The sequence below is a fragment of the Physeter macrocephalus genome, chromosome 1 (genome assembly GCF_002837175.3).
Source record: "Physeter macrocephalus isolate SW-GA chromosome 1, ASM283717v5, whole genome shotgun sequence".
Classification (NCBI taxonomy): Eukaryota; Metazoa; Chordata; class Mammalia; order Artiodactyla; family Physeteridae; genus Physeter; species Physeter macrocephalus.
Window position 1 is genome coordinate 91,155,564 of NC_041214.2, and position 24,799 is coordinate 91,180,362.

The 24,799-nt window shown below is 39.7% G+C and overlaps 1 protein-coding gene and 1 long non-coding RNA gene across 4 annotated transcripts in view; one reads left to right on the forward strand and one right to left on the reverse strand.

The window, feature by feature from the left end:
- The window catches only part of MYLK (myosin light chain kinase), a 184,635-nt gene extending 180,541 nt beyond the window's left edge, over positions 1-4,094 (forward strand). Inside the window, exon 31 of the mRNA XM_028492960.2 lies at positions 2,063-4,094. Coding sequence (XP_028348761.1) covers positions 2,063-2,319 — 257 coding nt within the window. The 3' untranslated portion in view covers positions 2,320-4,094. The remainder of the gene's footprint in view (positions 1-2,062) is intronic.
- LOC102982862 (uncharacterized) lies at positions 2,289-24,758 on the reverse strand. 3 transcript variants are annotated; one of them, XR_003680939.2, is made up of 4 exons: positions 24,658-24,758; positions 7,080-7,171; positions 6,877-7,006; positions 2,289-4,730 (listed from the first exon to the last, which is right to left on the reverse strand). It is a non-coding gene; the product is annotated as an uncharacterized lncRNA (long non-coding RNA). The 3 variants fall into 3 exon arrangements; XR_008617355.1 differs by lacking the exon at positions 24,658-24,758 and adding an exon at positions 24,053-24,201; XR_447675.4 differs by lacking the exon at positions 24,658-24,758 and adding an exon at positions 9,138-9,215.
- Between the last annotated feature and the right edge of the window lie 41 nt (positions 24,759-24,799).

The following is a 24,799-nucleotide window of genomic DNA, read 5'->3' on the forward strand; positions in this document are numbered from 1 at the left end:
ACATCTGATATTTCACCTACTTACATCAGCCACTACACCCAAGTTAAAAGTGGTTTATCATGGACCTATTTGGCTACGGAACGTGCTTAATGAAGTGAGCTTTGCAAGCTTATGGGAAGCATGTGAACTGCCCACCAAAGGCTCTCAAAGGAAGGCTGGCACAGAGCATAGGATGCAGAGAAGGCAGCTCTGCTGTTAATCACTGGGCTCTGTGACCTTGGGCGGTGATTTAGCTCTTCTGAGCCTCTAGTCCTCATCTGTAAGACAGTGTCTAATGCCTTGAGTGGCTCTGGAGACTGTGAGATAACACGTGGAAAGGGAAAACCTTTCAAGTCTTTTAAAGATGTCATGGAGTCAAGAGAAAAGTTGTGGAACTGGTAAGTGCAGAGACAGCCTGCGGTGTGACTTCAAACTGAGGGAAGTTGGGATCCAGGCCCCTGTGCTGTCTTCCCCATGTTTCTCTGCCTGCTAGAAATAATGTGGCCAGAGTGAGTTGTTAGAGCTCAAGGGACCCTAAGGGATCTTAGCATAGCACCTGAGAAGTTAGCAGTGTTGGTGACACATAGCATTTCAGTTTCAACAGACTGCAACATTCTAGAAAGGTAAGTGGCAAGATAAGACAGGCCCCTTTGCTTCAGATCTGTGATTGTTGTGTGCCAACCAGAGTGGAGGGCTATCTCCCATTTCAGTCAGACCAACTTCCCCAAGGCAGCATAGCACAGGACAGCAGTGATAATGAACCATGCCTCCCACTTTGTAAGATTCTCCAGCAGTATGGCTAGATAATGCCTTTTGGGTAAAGCAACCCAAAGGTAGGAATGGAAAAACAATTTTTCTCCTGCATCACTATATTATCAAGATGCCTTATAAATGCCTTGCCTACCATAACCTTTCTCTTTTTTCATTCAATTTTTTTAAAAAAGTGGATGTGCTGCCTTTGCTAGTGTGGAAGTGCTCAGATTGGGGGTTCTGCTGAGAGTTCTGAGCCACTGCTTGTAGCTCTCACCATCACCACTGTCTTTGGGTCTTAAGTTCTTTACTTTTTCCTTTATTTTTTAGAAAATATTATTTCATAATAATTATCTTTTTGCTTACTTTTCTCTTTGGGATTATTTTCTTGGTATTTGCATTACTTTGGAGTGCTGAGGAGAAATTAAAGCATATGGATGCTGTTTGTTAAAAACAAAATTCTACTTGAAAAGAATGTTAGAATTCTTATGTGTAATTTGTATTCTAGCTGGGGCTACAATTTTGTCCTGTAAAACTACTTCTCCAAAGTTTAAAAACAAGTCAGTATTATTATGTTTTTAAAGGCATAAAACATATATAATTTAATGCTGAACTTTGCAGCAACATGACTAATGCATAAAGTGAGACGAATCAATGTGGTCAATTTCCAGTTATCTACAGGCAGATTATCTGTCTTTGGATCAGACTAAGACAAATACTGCTTTCTTTTTCCTAGCAGTATTGTCAGTTCCTCTAATTTATGTTTTACAGGTCTGTTATCATCTTTGAATTATAATTTATACACCATAAAATTCACCCATTTTAAGCATACAATTCTTTTTAGAAATTTACAGAATTGTGCAGTCATTACCACAATCCAATTTTTAAATATTTCCATCACCCCCAAAAGATTCCTTGTGCCCATTTTTTCTGACTCTCATTTTTTAATTTAAATTTATTTAAGTTCTTTTATACAAGATAAAAAAAGTTTTCTTTTAATCCAAGAAGGTATTTAGCTCCAGGCATGTGGTTGGAACTGGGACAGTGTTCCAGGGAGTTACCTATGTCTGTGTTAAGGTGGGAGGTGGTACAAGCCCTACGTGGGTGGGAAATGGGATGCCTGTACAATACCTTATGTGGCGTTTCAGATATTAGTGTTTACAATACATGCCCCTATTCAAATGTAAATATCAAAATAGATGGTAAAAGCCAACATCATAATTTTTTTCCCTTTACCCCCTTAATCAATAGAGGTAGCTCAAGAGTTTGCATGAACTGATAAGAAGTTTTAAATAATAGTTTCTGCAACTTGTGTTCCCTCCCTGTGATACAGGATACCCAGACCCTGAGGTCGTCTGGTTCAAAGATGACCAGTCAATCAGGGAGTCCCGCCACTTCCAGATAGACTACGATGAGGATGGGAACTGCTCTTTAATCATTAGCGATGTTTGCGGGGATGATGATGCCAAGTACACCTGCAAGGCTGTCAACAGTCTTGGAGAAGCCACCTGCACAGCAGAGCTCATTGTGGAAACCATGGAGGAAGGAGAAGGAGAAGGAGAGGGGGAAGAAGAAGAGGAGGAAGAATGAAACAAAGCCAGAGAGAAGCAGTTTCTAAGTCATATTACAAAGACTATCTCTCTAAAGCTCAAAAAACCCAAGACAGTAAAAGCACCTAGTGTGATAGATTATTTAGTTAGGTCATTTGGGGGTTGATTCTTCAGCAATAGTGGTTGATACCCAGCAGCGTTACTGAGGGGCATTAATTTAAATTAGCTGGCACCTTAAGATTCTAGTACACCTAGATTTCATTTTGGGAAATCACCAGTAACTTGCCTGACCAACCAATTTTAGAGAAAAAGTAACCAGAAGGAAGCTTTATCTAGGCAAAGTCATATAAATTCTCCAACTGAAAGCACTCATGAAAAAACAAGGTCACAGCCCTGCCCAGAGGGTCCCTGGAGATGGGCGTCTCTCCCAGCTCCTACTCCAGAGAACCAGGTCTTCTCCAGTCCTGTAGCACTTCATTCTGCAGGCAGTTGAGCCATTTTAACTTACGAGGCACAATATTTCCAAAGTATACTATAGACATTTGAACTTTTCATTTCCATCCCCTGTTCTACCTGCCAGTTTTTCTGGATCTGGACTTGCCATGAGTTTAAGCGTTAGGGACATGACACTTCTTAGATTCTGAAGACACGTCTCCTGCTCATGGATGACTGGCTTCCTTAGGAAAAACAGAATCTCCTTTCTTCCAAAATCAGTAGGAAATCTAAACTTACCCCTCTTTGAAGATTTCTAGACGCTTCAGACATTTTTATAGGAACCTATGGAAAAAAATCCTTGTTAATGTGTTTTTCTGAAACCAGGATTCATACCTGTGCTGTTTTAGAATATCATTTCTGCATGTGTGGTAAAGATTTTTGTGTTTGTATGAAAAAACAGTTTGCTGAAAAGTTAGTCTTAATTATTTATTGGCCACTATGAAATAGATTTCAGCTATAGAACTCCACATATTTTGGAATCTCATTCAGGACAGTCTGAGTTTAATATACCTTCATTTTTAAACATGCTCCAGAGAACTCTACTTACCTTATGGATTCCACGAGACTTTTCTTCTTGAATGTGCATCAATTATGCTTTGCCCCCCAACCTTGAAATATATTCTTAACCTGATAAATGCACTCAGACTTGCATCTTTAGGAATTTTAAATTTTCTTTCACTACATTGGCACTTAAATTTTTCTTTATAAAACTTTTTGAAGGGCATAAACAAAGACCATAAACTGATATGCCTAATACATTTCCTCTGTGTGTGTGTAACATTCCAAATACTTTTTTCTTTTCCACTGCTTGTAAAGCGCAGCAGTTTAATATTTCAAGGGACTTTTTGAGAGTTCCTTAAGAACCAATTTTAAATTACTTCAGTGCAATCCTACACAGTATCAACATTAGAATTTTGATGTTACTTAGTCTTATGTTATCTTCCATTCTATTTTTATCTGCTTCTTGCTGCTAGTTTCAAATTGCCAGTATTTTTCTTTTTGCTTTTTAAGCAGTTACAACATTTTTCATATAGCCACAGTATTGCCACAGTTTATTATAATAAAGTGTTTTAAATTTGATTTAGAGCATTCAAAGCTTTTCTTCATCACTTTTGATTGTGTTTAGACTATAATCTTTGTGTGCGTGTATGCTGTATATGTGCGCGCATGCGGGGTGTGTATGTTTGTTTACAGGTTTTTTTGATGCGTTCTTGAAGTTGTGTTAATGTTCTCCCAGTTTATTATGCCATCAGAATGGTAAATGAGAACACTACAACTGTAGTTAGCTCACAATTTTTAAATAAAGGCTACCACAGTGCATGCTGTTTGTTCAGTCTTTGCAGCGTTCTTTTCCTTTCCATGCCACCAGTTGTAGATGACCCAAACAGATCTCAGAAACTAAAAACAAATGCTCTGCTGCATAAATGGCTTACATGCTGGGAGACTTCCCTGGTGGTCCAGTGGTTAAGAAACCACGCTTCCACTGCAGGGGGCACGGGTTCGATCCCTGGTCAGGGAACTAAGATTCCACATGCCGCGCAGAGCAGCCAAAAAAAAAGGCTTACTTAGTTGTGCTTTACTAAGGAAAAGAATGACTTAGGCACTTCTAGTTTATACTAGGTAGCCTAATTTACACATTTACTTCAAAATTTCTCTCGAGCATCATTTTGGTTCAATTACATTCTAGTATCTACAGTACGCCCATAATGCTAAAATCTGACATTTTCAGTATGTCACAAATCATCGTCGTCATTAATATTTACCAAGGCTTGGTCTGCATTTGTAACTTCTTTGGTGCAATTTGTTACTAGCAGCCGAGTGCTATCTTTCCATGTCTTGATAGTGAAGCATTTGTTCTCAGGAAACCATCACTCCTGCTTCACAGGACGTCTGTTTTCAGATATCAGATGGTGGGGCCCCCCAGGTCTTGAGGATTCCAACAATACTGTAGATATTCTAGAAAGAATCAAGACATACTATTAAATGTTAGACTAGATGATTCTATGATTCCACAGTATAGTCTGGAAAGAATCCATTGTCCAGATAATATTTAAATTGTTTCATTCTTTTAAGGCAACCACAATCCACAAATGTTCCTAATGAGGAAATTATTATTTTTAAAGAAAAGGACTTTTTATTCCTCACTAGTGAAAAATGTACCTTATATTCTGAAAGAAAACAAATAATTTCCTTCCATTCCATTCTCATCCCAAACATATAAAAAACAATCCATTGATTATTCCTTACATCGCAGAGCTTCATATTAAATAAATTTCTATGTATAACTAAAAAGACATGCTGACTGTTGTCAGCTCTAACTTTAAAGTCTCTTTCTTTTTATCAAGATGTTTGAGTTTTACACATTTTAATAAAATCTGTGCTTTTAATACATCTGTGCTAATGAGTATCATCAATGAGCTAAAGAATAACTGAATTCTAAAGAAACTCAACTCTCCACTTTTCAAGAAAACACAGGTAATACTACTTTCTTTAACCCTTGGGAACTCCTCTGTATTTCGAAAAGGAAGCTAATGTCTGTGACAGTCATTACTGAGGCTCTTTGCCCCCTGGCACATGATTAGGACCACATTCCTGACTCCCTGTGTGAGATGGGAGATGGGGCTGTGTCACTAATTCCGGTCAGCGAGGTAGAAGCAGAAGTGATGTTCATCCCCTCTGGTCCAGAGAATTTAAGTACTGGTGCAAGATTCTCCATAGTGACTGGCAACATGTCAGATGGTGGCTAGTTTATCCACCTAGGTCCCAGGCCAATCCCAAATGAGTACATAACACAAACAAGAAATAAATCTTTGTTCTTATAAATCCCCAAGATTTTAGCATTCTTTGTGGCTGTAACATAGCCGAGACTATCCTGTTATAAGGTCATCACTGTATTCTAGATCTATTCTGACCAATATGGTAGCCATGACTCACCAGTGACTATTTAAATTTAAATTAATGAAAATAAATAAAATTTAAGATTCAGTTCCTCAGCTATAATAGTCACATTAAGTGCTCAATAATCACATGTGACTAGTGGCTGGCTATCTTATTGGACAGCACAGATTAAAACATTCTATAAAGTTCTATTAGCACTGTTTTAGATGGACTAGGAGGAAAAGAGAAACTCCAAATTTTACCTTAACTATGCATATCACTTTTCAAATTGTGAAATTAAAACATAAAAGTTTGCGTGAAATCAGTCTGGAAAGAATGGTCTATAGTTTCATCAATCATATTGGATAACACAAACTCAATACTTACGTTATTGTGTTTGATTATTTACATTCATATATTTTTTCACTTTTTAACACATTTTAAAAAGTACCAGTTCTGTGCTTCTCACCACAAAATCGAAATAGACCTGCAATTCACAAGCAATTACCAGATTACTTGTGATATGAAGCAACCAGTTAGGCAAAAAATCTCTGGTGTTTTTGGAACTTGGAGCTACTTGAGATATGGGAGCATCCAACAGGGACAACTGAGATAGCAGAGAAAGAGACAGCGTCCCTCCCCGACAGTGAACCAAAAAGAAGGGGAGGGGGCCATCCTGATAGCTACAGTCATTTTAACCTTAGTGGCTTTGATCATAACTCCCTTCCCACTGGAACTGGAAATACCCAGGAGATCTACAGCACTTGGAGACAACAGTCAGTTTCTAACTGCTGGTTGTTTGAAATTTTAGCTCATAGGCCTTGCCAGTGTTCCAAATGCTTGTACATTGCAAGGAGGGCTTCATATCAGAGACCACAGCCCCAGCAGTGACCACACAGAAGTACATGATAAATCTTCACAAGACATTTTTTGACTCTCTGGGACTAGATTTCTTCCAGCTGGAGATAACTAAGGAAGAAGAAGGTTACAAATTAACCTAAAGGTCAATTCATTATTAGCTTCTTTTGGGCAGACATCAGTAGCTTCCAACAGTTAAGAGACAGGTTAAGCTATAGGGCTTCTCCACAATCTTGCTCCAGATGGTATGTTACAATGACCAATAGCCTCTGGTCAGATTCAACAGACATTTATTAGCAAGCAGTCAGACAGCCTATTCTGTAAGCTCCATGAAGTCCCAGATCTGTCTCTCCAGAAAGCATCTCACCTGTTCACTGAAAGCAAGCACTGCAGGATACGAGGTTAGGATCTAGCTGACCTGAGTAATCAGCCAAGTGGAATCAGTTCCAGCTCTGCTTCTCACTGGAGTTGTGTAGCTTATGCTTCAGTTTCCTCACCTATAAAATTAGAGAAATTATATTTCCTCCTTCACAGATCGTTATAAAAACTAAAAGAGCTCATGCACAGTACCTGATCCTTACGGTCAGCTCTATTCTTCTAGCACTCGGAGATGCTAAGATGTGTCAGAAACATCCTCTACCCGCTAGGAACTGATAATACTTCTGTAGAAACAAAACAAATATGTGGAAAAGTTATACACTAATGAAAGATGGAAAGAATTATTGAAATTCCACCCACCTCCAGAAAAACATCTTTGTAACTGAAAGTGCACATACAGCTGTATGAAACACAACTGCTATGAGTTTAGGAAATGCTACAACTGCCTTCTTGGTCTCTGGAAAAGTTTTAACTTCCAGTCTCTAAATACTCTCTTCTTCATAGTCAAAAGAGAGAAGCTCATCTGACCTTATGAGTCTTATTTTCCAATCAAGAGGAAATTTCTCAAAGTTGGCTTGACTTTAAACTCACACTTAACCTTTAATCCCCAAAAGTTCTCTAATTTTTAATTTATATTTACAAAAGCTAATTCACATTGACTTGTTTCTGGCAGTATATTAACCACAGAACAAATAGGGATCTGCTAGGCAGTCCCAGGAGAAGACTAGGTAGACACCTTTTTAAAGTTGTCTAGAAAGCTCAAAATGCTCCTATTTTCTGGAGAATCAAAAGATTAAGGGTTTAGAAAATGGGAAGCTACCATAGTAGAGAGAAGACCAGACATGAACTCCAGAAGACAAGCAGTAACTCCATTCTCTTCAGAGTCCCATTAAACCGAGAGTGAAGGAATACCTTTTTTTAAAGCTATAAACCCCTCAAAGAAAAATATGGGAGAAGAAAGATGAAAAATACCAGAATTTTGGAAGATGGAAAGCAAACAGATGAGCGGGTAACTTACTTAGAGCACAGAAGCTGAAACCTGACTTCCTGCAGAGAAGAAGGCCAAGAGGAAGGCAAGTCAGTTTTACTCTGAAGAAGCCTAAAAGGTTAGAGACTGAGGGAACCATGTACCTATGAAGGGGTGCCTCAAAAGGAATGTAAGGTATCAACTCACTGATGCATTGAGGTCAATGCAGGTCAAAAGTCCAACCAGGAAATCAATGCAGAAGTAGGATGGTATACATAGGAGTTAGGACAGACAAGGGTCCAGAGTCCAGGAAGTCAGTCTGAACACATCAATAGTACCCATGTTCAAAGTACAGAAAAGAGCCTGATCCTGGAAAGGCATTTGCTTGCTCAAGGAGTTTTTAAAGACAGATAAAGTCATTTAAAGTTAAATTGGTTGTCCAAGAAGCCAAATCATTTAGACTTTTAATAATGCACCCTGTTAATGAGGGAGATCAGCTCAGTGCTTTGTGTCCACCTAGAGGGGTGGGATAGGGAGGGTGGGAGGGAGACACAACAAGGAGGAGATATGGGGATATATGTATATGTATAGCTGATTCACTTTGTTATACAGCAGAAACTAACACACCATTGTAAAGCAATTATACTCCAATAAAGATGTTAATAAAATAAAATAAAATGCACCCTGTTAATGAATGTCTTATATTCATTTATTTAATGTAGAAGCTCAGTTAACTAATTTCCATTTAATCCAACTTGCCCGACTTAACCACAATTTTCATTCTTTCTGTAAAATAAATGAACTGGAGCCCACACACTTCTGTTCTACTAACTGATGGCCACTGAGTAGTATTATTTACCAAGAGTCAATTGGATTTGTTCTTAAACTTCTTTATGCCAGTTGTACACCTGTAATTACATAATTTAATTATTATATAAATCAATAAAAATGGGTTGCTAAAGGGAAGAGAAGCTGTTTCTATGGAAACTAAATTGAGGCTAGTGGTCATACGTGGCGGATCAGACACTGGAATTTATCTCCTGCCTCCCAAAACCTCACTAAAATGAAAGTAAAGGCACAAAAGGCATTAAACCCACAGGGCAAAGAATAAGAGAGGTGATACATTAGACCTGAGTTGTTGACAAAATTTTGGGATAGAATAATTGGTAAGTAATTTCGTTTCAACTTTTTCCACTCTGCAAGCACCTGCACGGAATTTCGCGTCAAAAAGCAAGCTGAGTCCTACCACAGAACGAGGCAAAAAACAGAGGAATTAGACTTACCATCCCCTCTCCATCTCCTCCTTTAGCCCACAGGCCCTCTTGACAGTCTCTCCTCGAACGCTGGCAGGAAAAGGGGTCTTTTAAAGTTAGACCAGAGGGGGGGAAAAAATAAATAAAATAAATAAAGTTAGACTAGAGAAGCTGTAGATTGGTGGACAACAGGCACAACTGAGAGTGAGAGGTAGCAACTCAGAAAACACAGGGATCGGGCAACAATCCCAACACAGAGAACATCAATATGTTCTCTGTATCTATGATGTTGGTTGGGTTTTTGTTGTTCTTGTTGTTGTTGTTTTAGATTCCACATATAAGAGAGGTCACACAGCATTTGGCCTTCTCTGTCTGACTTATTTCACTTAGCGTTAATGCCCTCGAGGTCCATCCATGTCACAAATGGCAAGATTTCATTCTTTTTATGGAGATTATATATATATATATATACACATATATATGTATACATATATATATATATATATAAACATCTTTATCCATTATCTGTTGATGGACACTGAGGTTGTTTCCATATTTTGTTCAGATAAATGCCCAGAGATGGAATTGCTGGGTCATATAGTTATATGATCATATAGTTATGTTTTTAATTTTTTGAGGAAACTCAATACTTTTTTCCATAGTGGCTGTACCAATTTACATTTCCACCAACAGTGCACGAGGGTTCCCCTTTCTCCACGTCCTGGCCAACAATTGTTCTTTCTTGTCTTTTTAATAAAGTCATTCTAACAGGCGGGAGGGTGATGTTTCATTGTGGTTTTGATTTTCATTTCCCTGATGATTAACGATGCTGAGCATCTTTTCAGGTACCTGTTGGTCATCTGTATGTCTTCTTTGGAAAAAAAATGTCTATTCAGATCTTCTGCCCATTTTTTAATTGGATTTTTTTTTTGCTATAGAGTTGTATGAGTTCTTTATATATTTTGGATATTTATTCCTTATCAGATATATGATTTGAAAATATTTTCTCCCATTCAGTAGGTTGCCTTTTTATTTTGTTGATGGTTTCCTTTGCTGTAACAGAAGATTTTTAGTATGATATAGTCCCATTTGTTTATTTTTGCTTTTGTTGCTTTTACTTTTGGTGTCATGATGTGTGACAATGTCATCACTGACAGCTTACATATTCTTGTGATTTAAATTTTTCTTAGTTTTGATTTCTAATATGGATAATATAAAGTAGTTATAAACCACATAAATAACAGCTCTTGGGCTTCCCTGGTGGCTCAGTGGTTAAGAATCTGCCTGCCAATGCAGGGGACTCGGGTTCGAGCCCTGGTCTGGGAAGATCCCACATGCTGCGGAGCAACTAAGCCCGTGAGCCACAGCTACTGATCCTGAGCATCTGGAGCCTGTGCTCTGCAACAGGAGAGGCCGGGACAGTGAGAGGCCTGCGCACCGCGATGAAGAGTGGGCCCCGCTCGCCGCAACTGGAGAAAGCCCTTGCTTGCACAGAAACGAAGACCCAACACAGTCAATAAATAAATAAATAAATTTATTTAAAAAAAAAAAAGCTCTTTAGGGGCCTCAATAATCTTTAAGAGTTTGAAAACCACTATTCTAGGCGATGATTTAATCCTAAATATAGGTAGGCAGTGCACTTTAGTCTGAAAATCCCAGGCAGCACACAAAATGTAACCCATACTACTGCTGTCTCCTCTTCCTTTTGAGTTTCCCACAAAATAATTCAACTCACACAAAAATATAAAAGAATTTACTGATTTTGTAAGGGAGGTAAAGTAAATAAGGGAATTCAGCATTTCATTTGAAAAATCCTCCCAGACCTGTCTCTTCTCCTAGGTTTCTCTCCTCTTCTCTTTATCTTTCACTCTCTTCCCTCCCCACTTTGCAGGGCAATTTAAGTACATCCAAGATGGGGGGAGAAAAAACCAACATGTCACTGATATCTACCCTCATTAGAAGACAGAAAGACATAAAGGGATTAGTTTTTGATAAACTTAAAGAAAAAAATTTACTCACAAAACCACTCATTGGGGAAAAAGAAGCAAAATACATATAAACAGAAAGAACATTTTAAAAAAAACACCTAATGCCCTTACTCAGCCAAAGATAAACACTAATAATATACCGGTTATCCCCTCATAGATTTTTTTTCACTATAGACAGATATACCTAACTGTTATAAAAATAAGATCTTAGTACACACCATGTATAGTCCACTTTTCTACTTAATATATTCTAAACAATTTCCATATCAAATGCATCTCTGCATTATTTCCCCAACTTCTTTTTTTTTTGCAGTACGTGGGCCTCTCACTGTTGTGGCCTCTCCCGTCACGGAGCACAGGCTCCGGATGCGCAGGCCCAGCAGCCATGGCTCACGGGCCCAGCCGCTCCGCGGCACGTGGGATCCTCCCAGACCGGGGCACGAACCCACGTCCCCTGCATTGGCAGGTGGACTCTCAACCACTGCGCCACCAGGGAAGCCCTCCCCAACTTTTTATTTAAAGTTTTTTCAAACTTGGAGAAAGACTGATAGAATAGTTCGATAAACACTCTTAAACCCTTCAGTAGAATACTGTTGGGAGATGATCCACTCTGAACATCTCACTTTTCTGGACAATTCAGGTCTTCTGATCAAAAGCATTTACAATCAATTCCAGTATTTGTATAATCAATTCCAGTATTTGTATAAGGAGCTGAAGGGGATCAGAATATACCACCCCCAAATATGCCACTTTGGCATAAGGACTATTTTGAGCTGAAGGCAAGTGAGAAACAGCAGATACAGAAAAAGCTCTCTATCCTCCCCATATTTGCCTAAAAGCAGGGCATAAATTTCCCTTTGTGAATGTGTCCCCATCCTCTCTCATATATCAGGAAGAGCAGAATAACACTTAATCACCAGACACGAGTTAACTCTAAACTCGTCTCAGCCCAGAGATGGCAGCTACATAACAAACTTTACTAAAAACAACCCTTATCCTCCATTAATTTTCCCCACAAGTTTACCTTCCCACAATTTATTGCCTATAAAAACCTAAACCCACGTTCCTTTGTCTTGTCACTTCTCCACAAATTTATTGCTCTTTGTTAAAATGGTATATAACCCTCTGGGTCTGACCACCTCTTTGGGGTTTTCACTTCATTTCTGTGAGGCCCCCCACATGTATATGAAGTAAACCTTTTTCTCCTGTTAATCTTTTATCAGTTCAGTTTGCAGGGTCCCAGACACTGAACCTAAGAGGGTAGAGGATAAAGGGTTTTTTTTTTTTTTTTCCTCCCCTACAGAGACATTCCAGTAGGGTAAGGATTAGATATGTTTCTCTTCCCAAAGATGTTCAGAATAGTAAAGATAAAGACCTCTCCTTCCCATCTTGGAGAAGACTGGCTTACATTCTAGAATAAAGACAAGGTTTCTTTCTCTCTCTTTGGAGGGCAGGATAGACAGGTCACCAGCAGCCATATATAAGATCAGATTTTCCTAATATTTGTATAAGGAGCTGAAGGGGATCAGAATGTACCACTCCCAATATGCCATTACAGGGTTCCTCTCCTGTAATGCAACCCACTGCATATGCAGGTACCATCTGGCCTTCACTATGTTGCCCTGTGTGGATGGGGCTTGGTAACCAACATAAGATGTTGCTCTGGCTGCTGCTTTTGCCATAAATGATAAACTGTTTTTGTTTTTGGCTCAGAGGGCTCATTATTTGTGTGTGTGTGTATATATATATATAAAAAACAGTATAATATATATATAAATAACATGTATATTTTATATATATAAACATACATACATACATCCTCTTCCTGCCCCTCTATCTGGACCCAGACTAACCCCCACACACATACCTTAAGCCACAAAGTACACCCTGAGATCAAGCTCTGCCCTGCTCCTCTTCCTGGGAAACCCCACACTCCATCCACCTGGACCAGGCCCCAGACCATGTGTGTCCCCCATGGGGTTCAAAAGAAGAGAACATTTCCTCATTGAGGGACCTGGGTGAAGAGGTCAGCTCCCTCAGCACAGGGTACTGGAACTTGGGCTGGGTCACAAAGAGAGAACAATGCCTTAAGGCTGTCCTTTGGGAGGAAGACCCCAAGAATTGGCAGTAATGGTCTCCAGGGACAAAAATCTGGAGCCCCTTGCTGCGGCTGGGCCCTGAAAGAAAAATATACATGAAAATACGAGAGTGTGTGGGGTGGGGGCCAGGCCACCTTGTTAGCTTGCAGGCAGAGTAGACATTTCTGACCTGTTATAGTTTTTGTCTTAACAATCACATCATTTTCCACATTTGCCCTTTGCTCACAATTTCTCTCACACTTGTGCTGTTACACACACACACACACACACACTTTATTTTTGCTGAATTATTTGAAAGTAAGTTTCTGCAAAATCATTTTTAATGTCTGAATGTTATACTATTTTTAAACCTCTATCATAATTTAACCAGTCTGTACTGCTGGACATTTAGGTTATTTACTACAGTTTGATAGCATTGTGATGAGCATTTATAACTAACTAAATCTTTTTTCACATCCTAAATTTCTTAAGATAAACAGACTCACAGACAGAGAGAACAGACTTGTCATTGCCAAGGGGAAGGGGAGTGGGGGAGGGAAGGAATGAGAGTTTTGGGGATTAGCAAATGCAAACTATTATATATAGGATGGATAAACAACAAGGTCCTCTACATGGGAATAGAATCTAAAAAAGAGTGGAGATATATATATATACACATATATATATGTATATATATATACACACACACACACACACACACACACATAACAGATTTAATTTGCTGTACGGCAGAAACTAACACAACGTTGTAAATCAACTATACTCCAATAAAAATTTTTTTAAAAACTCAAGATCCTACTGTATAGTACAGGGAACTGTATTCAATATTCTGTGATAAACCATAATGGAAAAGAATATGAAAAAGAATATATATAACTGAATCACTTTGCTGTACAGCAAAAATTAACACAACACTGTAAATCAACTATACTTCAATAAAATTAAAAAAAAAAAAAGAAGGAGCTAAATTCCTTAAGATAAATTCTAAGAAGTGTACTTATTGGGTCAAAGGACATTCATGGTTTGAAGGTTTTGCTACGTATTGTCAAGCTGCCTTCCAGACAGTGTATCTATCAGTCTGTACATTCAGTAGCAAAGTTTAAGAATACCCATGTCCTTACATCCCTGCTAACAGTATTATTTTTATCTTTGACATTCTGAAGAAAAAAAAAAAAGAGGGCATCTGTCTCATCATTTTAATCATCATTTGTTCATAAATGTTATTTATCTTCATTGGTGTGTTTATTAACCATTTATAAGGAGACCTATGGCCTGAAGCTGATCATAGAAATCATCAAGTACTAAGGCAGCTATCTCACAGTCTCTCATAGATGGTGTCCTCTCTCCACATCTGCTCAGGTGTCAGTTTCCCCAAGCTCAAATTCTCAAAAGAATAATGTGATATAACCTTTCCATATTAGTCATATCACTGGCCATTCTATGGGCTAACTAACTGGAAGTTCAGAGTGGAATTCGGAGTTTGAATCCTATCACTCACCCCTCCTTTTCTGCAGGTTTTTGTATGATAATGAAACTATAACAATTCAGGAAGGTGGGGAATGACCTCAGCACCATCGCCCATCTGGCCATTAACAGAGAGCCCTCCACATGAAAAGATGCTCAACATCATTAATTATTAGAGAAATGCAAATCAAAACTACAATGAGATACCACTTCACACTGGTCAGAATGGCCATCATTAAAAAGTCTACAAATAAATGCTGGAGAGGGTGTGGAGAAAAGGGAACCCTCCTACACTATTGGTGGGAATGTAAGTTGGTACAGCCACTATGGAAAACAGTGTGGAGGTTCCTCAGATAACTAAAAATAGAATTACCATAGGATTCAGCAATTCCACTCCTGGGCATATACCTGGACAAAACTATAATTCAAAAAGATACATGTACTCCTATGTTCATAGCAGCACTATTCACAATAGCCAAAACATGGAAACAACCTAAATGTCTATGGACAGATGAATGGATAAAGAAGATGTGGTACATATATACAATGGAATACTACTCAGCCATAAAAAAGAACGGAATCATGCCATTTGTAGCAACATGGATGCAACTAGAGATTATCATACTAAGTGAAGTAAGTCAGAAAGAGAAAAATACCACATGGTATCACTTATATGTGGAATCTAAAATATGGCACAAAGGAACCTACCTACAAAACAGAAACAGACTCACAGACACAGGGAACAGACTTGTGGTTGCCAAGGGGGAGCTGGCGGGGGAGGGAAGGACTGGGAGTTTAGGATTAGCAGATGTAAACTATTATGTATAGGATGGATAAACAACAAGGGCCTACTGTATAGCACAGGGAACTATATTAAATATCCTGTGATAAACCAAAATAGAAAAGAATATAAAAAAAGAATGTCTATATGTGTATAACTGAGTCATTTTGCTGTACAGCAAAGACTGGCACAACATTGTAAATCAACTACACTTCAATAAAAAAATTTTTAAAAAAGAGAGAGCCCTATAAGGGTATGTTTTGGGGTATGTGACCAACCATGATGATTGCTGACATCTGGACTTCCAGCTTCCTGAATTGAAGATAGCCTGGCCAGTAGCACAGGGCTGATCAGAATTACACCCCGCTCCCTATTCCCAATCACAGGCAGAGAAACTAGAAAAGAGAGAGAATGGTGTACTGCAGGGCAGAAGTAAGAGCCTGGCTGCCTTTCCTGACTGTGCAGAATCTCTCATCCCCTGGTTAAAACATGGCCCAATGAATTTCACAGATCTTAATCATATTACTCTTTCCTCCTCCCTGTGGGGCCAGATATGTTTATTTCTGATATTTCCTGTGATGGGTGTCTTTCATTTTGGCCACCCAGTATCTAAACACACTTCCTATGTGGAGGTAATTCCAATAAAGAAGCTCAAGTGTGGGCAAATAGCCCCTTTCCCAGCTGCCTTGTCTCTAGAATTTGGGCATGTCAACTTCCAACAATATGCTCCTACCTACAACCTTGACTCTGCAGTGAATAACACAGAGAAGAAAATGGCAGTTTAGAATCTTTCCAGAGGTGACAGAGGAAACAATAATGGCAGCATCCAATGCCTAATGGTGGCTATGCCAATGACAGAAGTTGTTAGATACTAACCAGACTCTTCCTGTGTATTGATTTGGTCTCTATTTTTAGATGTCTTATTTCCCTTGGCTCCTATTGATGTTCCAAACCTTATTCTTCAGCTTTTCCATCAATTTTGTGAGCTATCCAATGTCCTTTCAATACACTCCTCTCTAACTAACCAGTTTTGGTCTCCATCGTTCAGGAAGCTGGAAATCTGATTAGTACATAACCCCTTTTGTACAGAAGTTGCCTTTTTTATGGAGATGAAAAGATGAGGAAGAGGGGTGCCTCCCTATCAATAACTCCTGGATCAGGTGCCCAGCTCAAGTCCAGAAGTATCCACTATCCTGAATGTGTGATAAACACTTCATTGCTTTGTTATATAGTCTTACCATCTGTATATGTATTCGTATCTGTAGTCAAAGGGATGAAGATCATAGGGTACAAAACATGGCCACTATCTGTCACCAGGGTTTTGCCTCAGCAGCTTCTCTTAAAGAGGTGCCAGGGACTTCCCTGGTGGTCTAGTGGGTAAGACTCTGTGCTCCCAATGCAGGGGGCCCGGGTTCAATCCTTAGTTGGGGACCTAGATCCCACATGCCGCAACTAAGACCCAGAGCAACCAAAATTAATTAATTAATTAAAAAAAAAAAAGAGGTGCCAGCGATGCTGTCCCGTTAACATCTTTTTTAAAAAATATATATTTATTTATTTATTTTTGGCTGCGTTGGGTCTTCGTTGCTGTGCGTGGGCTTTCTCTAGCTGTGGCGAGCAGGGGGGTACTCTTCGTTGCAGTGCGCGGGCTTCTCATTGCAGTGGCTTCTTTCGTTGCGGAGCACGGGCTCTAGGCATGCAGGCTCAGTAGTTGTGGCTCCCGGGCTCTAGAGTGCAGGCTCAGTAGTTGTGGCGCACGGGCTTAGTTGCTCCGCGGCATGTGGGATCTTCCCGGACCAGGGCTCGAACCTGTGTCCCCTGCATTGGCAGGAAGATTCTTAACCACTGCACCACCAGGGATGTCCCCCCTTAACATCTTTATTATGCCCAGATTAACTACAATAGCTTCTTACATGATCATCCTGATGCAGTATTTCCCACTATCAGGACTCCTCTTTATTTTTATTATATATCATTTATGTATATCAAGCATATAAAGTATATCTAACATATAAACTATAAGCAAAAAGCACCCAAAACATAAATATACATCTTAATGAATTATCACTAAGGGAAAACCTATATAACCACCACCCAGGTCAAGAAATAAAGCATTTCCATTACTCCCAGAACTCCTCTCCCTGCCACTCTCCCAATCCTTCCTACTTGTCCCCTCTTGGTCATAAATTCCTCCCTGCCCACTATCCACCTATCTTACCTATCCTGGGTAAGTATCCACTATCCTGACTTTCGTGATGATAATTTCTTTGCTTTTCTTTAGTTTTACCACCTGTGTATGAATCCCTTAAACAATATAATTTTTCATTTAGCCTGATTTTTAACTTTAGATGAATGAATCATACTGTATGTATTCTTCTGTGCCTTACTTCTTTCACTCAATATTGTTTGAAATTCCTCTGTTATAACTGAATAGAGCTGCAATTTGTTCACCTGCATCGCTGTAAAGTATCCCATCGTAAGATATACAATTTATTTATTTATTCTACTGTAGATAGATGTGTTGTATTCAGTGTGGGACTATAACGAAAAATACTGCTTTGAATATTCTGATATATGTACCCTAGGGAATCTTTAAGGCCATCAACCTGGCATTAGAAAAACGGTCATGGGATATGTGTATCTTTGACTTTCCTAGATAATGCCAAACTGTTTTCCAAAGTGACTGCCCCAACTCACCACCTGCGGTCCCCTCACCAACAACTGGTGTTATCAAACAGTTTCATTTTACCCACTCTGGAGAATGGCTAGTGGTATCACACTGTGCTTATAATTTTCATTTCCCTGATTAATAAGAGGTTGAACATATTTGCATATGTTTATTGGTCATTTATATTTTTTCTTTGGTAAAGTCCCTATTCAAGTCTTTTGACCACTTTTTCAATGTAATTATCTCTTACAGATTTGAAGGAGTTTTCATATGTTGTGGAGACTAGTCCTTTATTAATTACATGTGTGGCAAATACCCTCTCCCACTCTGTACCTTGCTTTTTTTTTTTTGCTTGTTTTATGCTATCTTTTGATGAACAAAAATCCTTTAATATAGTCAAAGTAGCAACCTTTTCATTTATAGTTGGTACTTTTTATATCTTGTTTTAAAATTCTTTCCTTACCTTTGAGGTCATAAAGATATTGTCCTATACTAATTCTAAAAGCTTTAAATGTTGACTTTCACATTTTAAGCCTAGAAATGATTTTTGTGTATAGTGTGAGGTAGGAAATTTTTTTTCCCATACGAATATCCACTTGTCCCAGAATCATTTACTGGAATGTCCATCTTTTCCCTACTGTATCTCTGTCATACATAAAGTGACTATATATGTGTGGGTCTGTTCCTGGACTCTCTATCCTGTTCTATCAGTCTATTTGCCATCCTTATGCTAATACTATACTGTCTTAATTGTAAAACTATAGTTTACAATAAATGTTGTTATCTTGTAGAGCAAGTTCTCCCAATATCTTGGCAATTTTTGGACCATTAAAATTTCCATATAAAATCTCAATCTGCTTCTCAAAATTCCACAAAAATCAAAACAAACAACAAAAACTACTTGGTGTAATTTTGATTAAGATTGCATGCAATTTATAAATTAATTTGGGGAGAACTGTCATCTTTACTGTATTGAGTCTTTCAATCTATGAACTCAGTATCTCTCCACTTACTTAGGTCTTCCTTAACGTCATCCAATAATGTTTTATAATTCTCTACGTAGAACTGGAACAGTAGCACAGAGGCCATACCTCTTAAATTATGCATACCTGTTTAGAATTGTTGTTTTCCTGGTGAACAGAACAGTTCATTATTATGAAAGATTTTACCTCTAGTAATGCTTTTTGGCTGCTATCGATACAGATGTATTACTGTATTAGTTTTCAATTCCTGATGTAACAAATTACCACAAACTTAGTGGCTTAAAAAACAATACAAATTTATTATCTTATAGTTCTGTAGATCAGCAGTCCAGTACAGGACTCACTGGGCTAAAATCAAGATGTTGGCAGGGCTGCATTCCTTTCTGAAGGCTCTAGGGAAGAACCTATTTCCTTGTGTTTTCCAGATTCTGGAAGCCCCCTTCCTCCATCTTCAAAGCCAAAAACACTGCATCTCACTCTGACTTTCTTCTGTAGTCACACTGCCTTCTGGCTGACTGATTCTTCCTCCGCCTCCTTTTTATGATTACAGAGGATAATCCAAGATAATCCACCCAGATAATCCAAGATGATCTCCTCATCTCAGGGTCCCTGATTTAATCACACCTACAAAATCCCTTTTGTCAAGGAAGGCAACTTCTATGGTCTGAATGTTTATGACCCCCTCAAAACTCACATGTTGAAATCAATGGGTAGTGCCCAAATAGAAAAAGCCCTAGAAAACTCACTTGATTAGTCTCTCAGCCCTAGCACTGGCATTAGCATTTACCTTCAGAGAAATCCTGGCTTTTGCTTTTACTAACTGATCACTGTTCTGGTTTCAGTTTACTATTCTCTACCATCCCCAACACAAGCCCTCACTCCACTTCTGATCCCCACTTTGGAGATATCCTTTACTTTCCTGCAAATTCAGGAATGGTTTAAAAAGAATGTTTATCATTTTTCAAGTCTTTGGGGTTTTCCCTCCCTCCCTCGCTTTCTTTTGGTAGTGGAATGTGGCAGGCTGAATAATAGCCCCCAAATACGTCCATGCTCTAATCCTCAGACTGTTACTTACAAGGTAAAGGGGACTGGCAGATGAGATTAAGTCAAGGATTTTTAAATGGGGAGAGTATCCCTGACCATCAGGTTGGGCCCAACGTAATCGCAAAAGTTGTTATAAGAGAGAAGCAGGAGGATCAAAATCAGAGAAGGTATTCCAACAACAGAATCAGAGATTGGAGAGACTAGAGAGATGTGACTGTGAGACAAGGAATGCCAGCAACTTCTAGGAGCTGGAAGAGGTAAAGAATGGATTCTCCCTTGGAGCTTCCAGAAGGAACCAGCCCTGCCAACACCTTGACTTTATCCCTGAAAGAATCATTTTGGACTTCTGATCTACAGAACTTTAAGAGAATAAATTCCATGTTTCAAGCCACTAACTTGTGATAATTTTTTACAGCAGCAATAGGAAACTAATAAATGGGAGTTGATTTTTCTTTTTGGATAATACTTTCAACCTATAACTATTTAAGAACCTGATTCATTACCATGTCTTAGTTCAAATTTAAATTCCTCAGTCCAGCACTCAAGTCCCAACTATTTATTTAGACTTATTTTTATCCCTTCACCCGGGTTAGCCTTCTGTAGACACATGGCTGTGTCCTATTACATTTTTTACCTTTTATCTTCTCTCACTTTAATGACTTTCAACCTTTTCATAACACATTCCTATGATTATGTTTGAGACATGCCTTCGAGAAGCTTTTCCTGACTTCTCTCCTCACAACAATACTGCTTTGTAGTCCTCAAAAACAATGTTTATTTAGACCACTCTAACCTGCTTAACATTCTCAATTATTCTTTGAATGTAGCAATTCTCCCAATACTCGGCTTGGAGTAAGATACCCGGAGGCAGATAATATGCATTCAGTAGCTGTTGTTTTTACCTGCTGTATTAGTTTTCTGTTGCTGCAGTAACAAATTACCACAAACTGGGTGGCTTAAGACAAATTTGTTCTCTCACAGTTCTCTAAGTCTGAGATCAAGGTATTGCAAGGCAAGACTTTACTGCCTCTGGAGGCTCTAAAGGAGAATCCAGTCTTTGCACCTTTCAGATTCTGGTGGCTGTCAACATACCTCGATTTGTGGTTCATCACTCCAATCTCTGCCTCTGTGGTCACACTGCCTCCTCCTCTCCCTGTGTGACTCTTTTTCTCTGTGTGTCTATTCTATAAGGATATGTGATTGCATTTAGGGCCCACTGGATAATCCAAGATTATCTTCTCATCTTAAGATCTTTAATTTAAATGTATTTTCCAAATACAGTAACATTCACAGATATTTGACAACAATGGGGGGGGCATTTTTCAGCCTACCATACCTGCCCAACATCTATTCTCTTCTTCTGATAACAACTCCCTTATTACTTCTTGGGGAACTATATCTCCCAAATGCGGGGGATGTATAAACTCAATTTATATAGTTTGGGTGAAGCCTCCCTCCTCCTGCTATGTGTATATGACAAACACCTGGCCAGTCAGCATATTCTATCCCCTTTGGCTGCAGTGATTGGCTCAGTGATGGGCATGTGACTCAAAGTAAAGAGATTACCTTCCAGGGCTTTTATTGGAACAAATGGGATAGAGCTGTGGTTTGCTGTTGTTGTTCTGGGACTGCTAGATTAAGCAAAAGAAATATATTGACTCCCTTGCTGGGGAGAATAATGAGAAAACCCACAAAATTGAAGGAAAAGCATCAAGTACCAGACCTCAGGGACTGGAATCAAGACCCAAAGCCCTCAAAACACAGAGTCCCTCTTGTTTGCTTGGTTTCTTCTCTCCCCACATGGAAGGGAAGGTGACTGTCTGGAGCCAGGAGCACAACCTCTTTTTAATAATCCTGACAAAAAGATGAACACTACACCCCAGCATCCTAATATCAATTTCACAGAAGAACTCGAATGAGCTCTGCTTGTGTCATGATAATCCTAAGGCTTGAAATAATTACTTTTGCTAGAGAAATCATGCTTGATCCAGACAGAATCATGTTGCTGGCAATGTGTCAGGCAATGAAGGGGAAAAACACAAACACAAACAACTCAAACAAACCACTACTACCAAGAAAATACCACTATTCCTGTCTTATGAAACTTGTGGTCTATTGGGGAGAGAAGTCACATGAGTAAATATAAAATTACTGTAGTCTGTGTCATGAGAGGATGTACGTGGAGACAAGGAGAATGACTCATTCCAGAAGTTTAGGGAAAGTGATGGCAAACTTAGATCAGAAGGAGGAAGGTAGGGATGGAGATTCTAGGCAGAGAGAACAACAGGCTCGAAGCCCCTGTGGCAGAAAGGCTCATCACTCATTGGAAGAACTAAGATAAAGGTAGTATGTCTAGGGAGAGCATGGTGTGACGTGAGACTGAAGAAGCAGGTAGGAATTAAGACCATGCACATTATTGTGGGTCATATTAAATATTTTATACTTTATCATAAGTGCCATTAAAAGCCATTTAAATGTCATAAGAGGGTAGGGGGGAAGGTAGTAGACATGAACAAGTTTGTATTTGGAAAAGATCACTGTGACTATACTGGAGAGAACAGATTGGAGTCTAAGTGACTGTAAGAAGATACGTTGAGTTTTAAATTGATTTCCGACAGAGCTTTATGCATTCCTGCCTCCCACTTTCCCACTAAGCAGGTTATATTGGGGAAAAAAATCAGTTAAATGAATGAAAGAAGCTTTTATTTATTTATTTATTTTGTGGTATGCGGGCCTCCCTCTGTTGCGGCCTCTCCCGTTGCGGACCACAGGACGCGCAGGCTCACTGGCCATGGCTCACGGGCCCAGCCGCGTGGGATCCTCCCAGACCGGGGCGCGAACCCGGTTCCCCTGCATCGGCAGGCGGACGCGCAACCACTGCGCCACCAGGGAAGCCCCAAAAGAAGCTTTTAGATAGTGATTATCTGCTCTACAAAATGACTCACATCTTTATTTCCTTTGCAAAAACTTTTCCCTCTGATCACAGTCTGCAATGTGAGTACACCAACTTGCTCTTTAAAGAAGTCTGGAAAACCAGGCAACAGGATCTCTACACAATCTGTGGGGTTGTAAGGATGAGACACTGACAACCGTTTAGTTGTTATCTCTCAATCTTTAGATGTCTCATGGCTCTAAATACCATCACCGCCCTGATGGCTGTCAAATTTATACCTCTAGTCCACACTTCTTCCTGGAACCTCAGTGTCTCTACCTGTCTACTCAACCTCTCCACTTGAATGTCTAATAGACGTCAAGCTCAGCAAGTAAAAGATAAAAATCCCAGATTTCTGCCTTCAAAATAGCTTCTTCTACAACTCAATTATTCCAAGCTACTCATAATGTCTTCTACCTCACACTCCACAACTAATATATCAACAAATCTTATCAGCGCTACTTCTAAAATATGTCCAGAATTCAATTCAGTTTTCATCACCTCAATTGCGACCACTCTTGGCCCAAACCACTACTCGCTACGGCCTGGATTACTGAAACAACTTCCTAACTGATAACACTCTTCACCAACTAACACACAGTTATTTTCACCTGGCTCCCTCTATAACGTCTGGGAGACCGAGGACTTGTCTTTCACTTAGTGCCATGAACCCCAGTGCAATCTCGCAGACGCTCCATAAAATAAATACTTACTGGAAACAATAAATAAGTATTGTATACCACCACATGTACAGTAATTAATTTAAAGAGAGATTTGGGCATGAGAAAATTGACGGTTAGGAGACTTCTAGTACAAACCAAAAACCGCTAGAACAAAACAGTAATGGAAAGTGGGGTCAGCTGGTTGAAGCAGGTTCCACAAGCTGTCCCGGTTTCCTTAAGCAGACATGTTTTCCATATAAGCCAACATCCCTCTATTTTGGAATACTGTGGGTGGAAAGCTTCTCGCTCCACTCGACACCTCACCCTTAGCCGGTAGCCTAATCGTCTCATCCTCGTCCTGCTTCGGCGACGGGCTTCGGCGACGGGCGAGCCCACGCGGCTTCGGGTTGGAAGACGCATTTGGGCATCCTCCAGGCCCTCAAGAATGACACTGGATCCTAGGCCACACGGGCGACTTTAATCGGATAGGTAAAGGGACATACTTCTTGTTGACCTTCTCCACTGTACAAGTAACTTAAAATCAAAAGGCAGGGAATAAACCTTCAGAGACAGAATCTTCAACCCGGCTAGCAGTTAAGATAAAGGGCAGTTCCCGCCGGCCTCTGGGGATGATGGGAAGCGAAATCAGCGTCAATTGCCCTGACCCAAAATGGCAGGTTACTCGAACCGCGTGTATAGGGGTGAAGATACGACCACTGGGAGAAGTCAAGATGAGAGGGTAAAATGAAAGCATCATTTTATTAATCCCACACAGAGGCGGAAATTATAGGAGAGAGAATAACCAGGGACGACGAAGCATCCAGACGGCAGAAACAACGGGCCTGTCGAATAAGGCCAAATACAACATTGACCTAATCCAAGATGGCGCCGGAGGTTATTACCGGGAGCGCAAAAGCGGCGGTGATTACCCTGTTCCTCGATGGCGGTGGCGACTGAGGCGAGCGGAGGGGCGGGAGGGCCGGGAGCGTCTTTGCCCTCCTCCAAGATGGCGGCAGCCGTGGGCGCTGTCCCTGGCTCCGCCCCGCGGCCTCGGCCCCGCCTCTCCCTTGT